We start from the raw sequence: 7386 nt of genomic DNA, 5'->3' as shown, positions 1-7386 counted from the left end.
AGAGAAAGTGAATCATGTGAGAGAAACTATAGGAATATAACATAAAGTTTGAAAGTGTGTGTGGGTGAGCGAGAAAATGGGAGGTGGGGGGAGTTGGAGAGTTTTTCCCACACTCTGCTCTTGTAAGTATACTCCCGTCTATAATCCCAACATGATTAGATAGGAATTCAGACACCCTCCTGTAGTCCCTCCACACAAAGACCAGGCATCTCTCTCTCTCTCTCTGACACACACACATATACACATGCTTGTCTAAACACACATGAACAAACCGTTCACATTCTCACAGTCAAACATACAAACCTGACAGATCTAAATCTTCCCTTCTGTACAACAACACATATTGGCTCCGTTCCCTCTCTCTCAGAAATCCCACCGTCTGTTTCCATGTGTTCGCACATTTTCTTCATTATAACACAAGTTTAACAGCAGACGTGACTGTACCACAGGGAAACATCCGTAACCCAGATCTGTCTATTTAAACTGATGTGTTTCACATGCTGTTGCCCACGCAGAACATAATCAGACCCATTATCATTATATCTTATAATATCTTTGTCAGTTTTTATACATTACAGTCAGTGCAGTGGTTTTTATATTTTTGGATAGCACACATAACATCTCTTCCATTGTCTCATACCAAGCAAATGATGCTTTATTCATTGATATTTATTTATATTCATTGTCAATTATATTATTGACTGTATATATTGACTTTCTACATGTTTCATTATATTTGTGAGAACATTTCAAAACTCATGAAATATAGCCTAACATGTTGAAACACACTTTTCACCTGCACACGCTCACCTGATTGACAGGTAACATGGGTTGAGTCTTTCAGTAATTATAGTGATTTTAGCTGCTGAACACTGAGCTGTACTAAACACAACCCGTCATTGACTCTTGACTGTGTGTTTTTATTGTAAAACAGTCTGTTATTAGTGGTTTGCTATGGAAAGCATCACTATTATTATACACTTTTACTTTTGTAACCAATGAAACCTGTCGAATGAAAAAATGGTAAAACAAATGGACAAGATTTACAGTAAAAGAGGACCAGTGCCAAACTCCAGAGACAAACAGAGAATCTTTACTGACAGACACCACAATATAATGTGTTGTTTCTTGTACAATTTGGTTTAGAATTGCAATGTGTATGAAAGGTGATACTTAGATTTGATTTGGCGGAAATCAGAAAGACCACCCACCCCAACCTGAGGAGTCCGGCACACACTTGGGTTTCCCTCCACATTTTAATGGGATCAGGGCCATCTGCAGACTCTTAAGGAACAAAAGTTTGTGTTCCTGGAGATGTTGCGCTCTCACTGGGGGTTGAAGTGTTGCATCCACTTTTTGAGTTACTCTCGCCAGAGACCGAACCACAATAGTGACCTTTCCTGAACATTATACTTGTCATGAAAACTTTCAACTTTATAAAAACATTTCATAGTCAGTATCTAATATGCATTTTAAACAAATTTAATAATATGAATGATTGCTAAAGTCAAATAATTGTTATTGTCATATTACCAACAGCACATGTGCTTCAGACATGCAGTGCAGAATAAATGACATTTACATTTACTTTTATCCAAAGCTCTTTTAGAATCTTCATCATCATTGTGGTTTATTCCCACAGACATGTCTAAAGATTAACATCTGAAAACAGCAAGCAGGGGATCCCGAGAGAGAGAGAGAGAGAGAGAGAGCGAGAGAGAGAGAGAGAGAGAGAGAGAGAGAGAGAGAGAGAGAGAGAGAGAGAGAGAGAGAGAGAGCAATATGTAAAGTCTAAAAGAAAAAAAGAGAGAGAGAGATCATACAATTATTTATTTTTCACCTATATGTGAATTCCAGCTAAGAATAACTTTAAAAAGTGTATTTAGTATAGAACTAATAATGATCTATTCCATAAAAACTATCCCTCAACTCCAAATTGATAGCATCTAAATGTTTCATTTGGCACAATTCTTTCCATTTATAGAACTGAAACTGAGCCAATTAAAAATTAATATCTAGAAAAGGTTTTTTATTTCCATTATAACTCATTTCCATTGCATATGGGAAGTATAAAAAGCATACACAACAATTTAAATAAAAATGACTAGATAAAAACAAAAAGTTTTAAACCAAATCTCGTGAACTAAATGCAGGCTGTCATTCATGAAAATTTCTGTCGACTGTATTCACACAAGCATTATTTTGATAATCGAGTTAAAATCGTTCTCTAGTGAAATTCCTCTCTCACGCACCCCACATTCCTTCACTATGGACAGCCCCCCAACCCATCCCCCCACTCCCCCCCGTCACCCCCGTCACCATCAGACTGTTCGCATGAATTACTGCTGCTGACATGCTGCTCCAGTTCACACATACAGACACACTGCCAAAACACTTCCACCATCTAAATACAAAAAACCCTCAAACACAGATGCAGGTATGAAATTGTGAAGTTCTGTTTGAGTTGTGCCAGACGACAGGAAAAAGGTTTTAGTGCCTGGTGACATCTAAATATTTCAGTTTTGTATATTTAAGAAAAAGTTCCAATTTCTAATCGTGCCAGTTGAAAAATGTTATATAAAATGTGAAAAAGTACATGAAAAAGTGTATATAATAAATGTATTGATGAACAGCAAAACATTTCAAAGGTTTATGAAAGGTTCTTTTTTGGGCTGTATGGTTTCATATAAAAACGTTAACATTCACAGAAGCTTTCTGTTGTGAAATGGTGGAAAAAAAGGTTCTACAGACTATAAAAAAAGAAATAAATGGTTCTTTTAAGAACTTTTAATTGCAAGATTATTTGAGCAGGCAAAAATGGTCCTTTTGTGACATCACTGGGAAAAACGTTTTATTATGTAAATTTTATATGTTTTTGTATTTATTCTTACGTTAACTTATTCAATTTGAGTTCAAATCTGAATTCTAGGTTCAGCTGGTAAAATAATGCTGAACAGACTGCAGAACTAGCTTTCATCTGCAATCCGAACTTTCAATCAGTCTCTTTTTCTCTTTGGTTTTATGTTCTCATGATGTCAACGTGTCTTTGCGGCTGCCACCCAGTGTGAGCTGGCACACAGTCGGCCGGCCGGCCAACCCCCGAAAGCCCCTCACCAATTACCCGCTTTACCCGTGAACCCCCTCCTCGCCTCTTTTCCCAGGGGTTCAGGGGCCACTGTACTCACTTCAGCCCGTTTCCCATACGCATAATCTGGAGTTTTTTCTGCCTCATGAAAGAGCCGCTCATAGGCGCTCAGTCTGAAGCCCGTTTCCCAAACACCCTTTATCTGACAAACCCCACGGCCCTCTCGCTCTCTTTCTGTTTCTCTCTCTCTCTGCGGATAATCCATGTTCTTTTTTCCCTCAATAGCACGCTTCCCAGTTTTTCCTGCAGCTTTTTAGACTTTCATTTATTTTTTGTTTGGGAATGGGGTACACCATCCCGTTTGAGCTATCAGACACACAGTTTGTTAGTGGAGAAGTTACAATCAGAAGTTTTGTTAGGAAACAAAAAGTAAAAGACTAAAGCAAAAGTTCTTTTTATGTTACTCATTATTTTAACTATGTAAATAGAAATATGAGGAACAAGGCAACAGTTTGTCAAATGTTTTTCAACTGTTTTCTGTTTGAAGTCATTTCGAAAATTGCATAAAAACTAAAACAACTTTTTAATGTTGGTCATAATGAAATATTTATGGTATAGTTATTTTTTCTCAAGCCAGCAAAAAGTTTATTTTAGAAACTTTTTGTAGATGTAAGTGCCATTCTGGATCATTCTGAGTTAAGTATTAAAATGCAAAAGAAAAAAATTATGAGATTAATTCTGGCAATTTGTTTATGTAAAACTCACTCGGTGTTGTCAACATTCATGCTTTCATGAAAAGCAGGTGTGTGAACTGCATGCTCTGTGATGAAATTACTCTAAACCGTCAGACGATTGCCAGCAGCTTTCAATCCTGCGGCCCATAAAATTGACATAAGTTATTCAAACATTCCACACATAGTTTCTCAGGAAGGAAGAGCAAACACACACTCATACACACACAAGCAGGCACACGCACAGGTTGTGAAATGCAGCATTAGCCAGAATAAAGTGTTGTTGTGCCTTTCAATATTAAAATTAATGACCAGAACAAAAACTACCAATAATAAAAAGTAACAATGCTATCTGAATAAACATTTAGGTAAAAACTTAAATTATCTATCATACTGATATATGATAAAATGTAAGTGAGAAATGCATTTAAACATGCAGCCCTTATGAGTGTGTTTACATATACAACAAAACATGATAACCATCTTAAAACAGCTCACCCTAACAAAACCTTGAAATCCAATGAGATCCAAACATGCAGACTCACATCGAACGCTGATAAAGATGTTCACACGCAAAGTGACATTAGTAAAACAAAGGCAAATGTCTAGACATGTCGATCAAGTTTCACCATACATTTATTCATTCAACTTATTTGCATTACACTTTTTACAATATTGACACCACAGGTTGTGTTAAAAAAAAAGACCTGTCCCCCAAAATGAAGAACAAAATCAACCTTAACACATTTACATGATCTTACATATTGTCTGTTTATTAAGTATCATCAGAATAAAATGTATTGATTTATCATATATTTGTTGTTATAATATTTTATAATATGTTGTCGTTTTGATTGGTAAAGGGGCGGGACTTATGTACCACATTGCACTATATCTCATAACTGCTGTTTTTGATTGATGTATGGAGAGGGCGGGGCTTACAGACTCCTGCGCTGTTTGATCCCAGACGTCTGCGCAGAAGCGTTATCTCCAGCTTGTACCTGCACAGAGATGTCACACCTGAGGATCACCTGCAGCATCACGATTCAACGCGGGTGAGGATTCACATACCTGCCCAGGTGGTTGTCCACATACTCCTTCAACTCAGACAACTGCTCCTCGGCAACAGTCGCCCTGGTGATGAGCTGGGTGCGCTCTCGCTCTTGAGCATCCTGTTGGAATTATACTGTTTTTTTAAGGCTGTGAATTAGCTAAGTGGTTTTCAATCTTTTTCGTTGTAAGGCCCCCTTTCGTATAGAGTACATCACTTAGAAAACCTTAAAATTTTAATTAAAGCAAAAAATATTCAGTTATACAATGCTGGAAAATCAATTCTTTTTGATTCTTATTTTTTTGACGTTTGATTGCATATAATTTATGATTAATTTCTAAACTTCATAAAATGTCACAAAATCTATGGTCCCCCTGGATCCATCTTGGTTTCCCAGTTTGAGAACCACTGATATATCTTAAACAGCTCTAGTCCACATTCACTCCACTGTATAAAAACAGACACTTTGTACCTGTTGGTAATTTTTGGTTGTTTTTATTACCTGTGTGGTGTTTGTCATTTCTGTGAGCTGTTTTTTAATATCATTCCAGGCCTCTTGGGTCAATCCTGATCTACATGGTGAGTAACAGCACATAAATAATCCAGAAAATCTGCCAGAAATAAATGTTCAATTACTCACCTCTGAGACTCTGACAACACTGCCATCTGAAATACCAAACACATGATTCAAACCCACAGAACTAATCCATGAAATAAGACACACGCACACACACACACCTGTTCTTGAGCCTGTGTGAGTTGGCTCTCCAGTCGAGCTTTGTCATCTCTCAGTCTCTGTAATTCTCTCTCTGTCTCTCCTCTCAGCTCGGAACCCGCTGGACTGAAGTGGGACTCTGGGGGTCCGGCATCTAAAGCGTGACCTGGCAGTGCCAAGATCTGCTCACGTTGCTCCCTACGAAACAAAGCCTCGACTTACCAGACCAATTCAAGACCTTTGTGTATGTGTGAGCCACGTCTGTAATGCTTTTGGACAATTTCTGGGGCCAGATTCACAAAACGTTCTTAAGAAGAAAATTCTTCTTAACTGACATATTTTTTCTTATATTCTAATTTAAGAAAAAAGTTAGGAATGTTAACAAAGCGTATCATTTTATTTTTAAGAAAATATTTGAGAACTTTCTAAGAAATGTTTGAGAATCTCACTTATGAATATTCTTAAGAACTTTCTATAATTTATCTTAAGAACAATCTTATATTTTCTCTTAAGAACAGTTTCATTAATCCGGATCACTAAATTCTTCTGTTAAAGGTTTTTTTGGTTAAAAATAAACAAAGATCAGATATTGTGTTCCCTTTCTGTCGGATCTCTCGACGTTGTGTCGAGCCAACAGATGGGGTTCGTCCCTGAGAACCAATCGCTTCCGACTTCTTAGAAAAGGCCAATGAAATTGGCGAATGAAATTTGCATGCCAGACTCCGCCCCCGGATATCCGGGTATAAAAGGGAGACGGCGTGCCTCATTCATTCACCTTTTGTCTTCGGAGCCTTCGCTCATGATCAACAGACTTCGCTACAAGATAGCAACTACAAGACTGCCGGATTCTACGACATGGTGCAGCGGACTGTCCCTTCCTGCAGCGACTTCCCCTGGGCGTCTCGGCGGTTCCACAAGTGTTCGAGTTTTTTCTCTAAAAGAGCAAATTTCTCCAGCGTGGCATGTCCCGCTGTTCTCGTGGGTGCAACACACTCATCGAGGAGGGGGACGGACACGAGGTCTGCTTCCAGTATGCTGGGGCAGCCCTTGTGGATACGTCCTGCCCGCACTGCGGGCGGTTGACGATTCAGACGTTGCGTCATGGGGGGCTGTGTTCCCACGGGACTCAGCCACCACCTCGTCTGCTTCCCGTTCCTTGACGGCAGGACTACGGCCCTGCCGTCCGCTACGGCGAACAGCGAGGGTGATATGAGGATTACTGTGAGCACTAATCCGTCACCTCGTCTCGCTCGTCTGACCGTTCCCCATGAGACGGTCCCACCGTCTTGTTCCTCAACCACGTATTCAGAAATGGTGCGTGATGATGAGATGTCCGTTGCAGCATCGGAGGGCGACTTACTGGCATCGGACTCCGACGATTCCTCGGAGCTACCTCCCTCGGGGGTTGAGCCCAAGATGAAGCGGACGTGGAACTGTCAGCCATGCTTTCCCGGACCGCCGGCATTGGGTTGCAGTGCACCGCACTGCCTCTCCCAACGGTCGCGGCTGGATACATGGTACCTCGGGTTTGAGAGCGGCTCCAAGCTGTACTCGTCCCCAGTGCCGTGTTTCCCCGGAAGTGCATGAGGAACTTAGTATGACCTGGAACGCCCCATTCGGCGCGTGCACATCAACTAGTTCCATCGCCCTTTCTTCCCTCGATGGTGGGGCAGCTAGAGGATACGTCGATGTCCCCCAGGGGCTCGACCTAGACTCCCGTCCAAAGCATGTAGGTTTTTCGGCATCCAAGATGTCGAGAGCTTACTCTTCTGCGGCCCAAGCTGTCCCCTCTCTCCAAGCTATG

The 7386-nt window shown here is 40.2% G+C and overlaps 1 protein-coding gene across 1 annotated transcript; it reads right to left on the bottom strand.

Moving 5' to 3' along the window:
- Positions 1 to 4423: 4423 nt before the first annotated feature.
- Positions 4424 to 7026, bottom strand: LOC130550962 (coiled-coil domain-containing protein 78-like). Its single transcript, XM_057328498.1, has 6 exons — positions 6954 to 7026; positions 5606 to 5799; positions 5508 to 5533; positions 5370 to 5439; positions 4888 to 4988; positions 4424 to 4817 (listed from the first exon to the last, which is right to left on the bottom strand). The coding sequence occupies exons 1-6, from the start codon at positions 7024 to 7026 to the stop codon at positions 4706 to 4708; spliced, it is 576 nt and encodes a 191-aa protein (XP_057184481.1). The 3' UTR covers positions 4424 to 4705.
- Between the last annotated feature and the right edge of the window lie 360 nt (positions 7027 to 7386).

Source organism: Triplophysa rosa, unplaced genomic scaffold (assembly GCF_024868665.1).
Source record: "Triplophysa rosa unplaced genomic scaffold, Trosa_1v2 scaffold498, whole genome shotgun sequence".
Taxonomy (NCBI): Eukaryota; Metazoa; Chordata; class Actinopteri; order Cypriniformes; family Nemacheilidae; genus Triplophysa; species Triplophysa rosa.
This window is presented reverse-complemented; position numbering and strand designations above follow the sequence as displayed.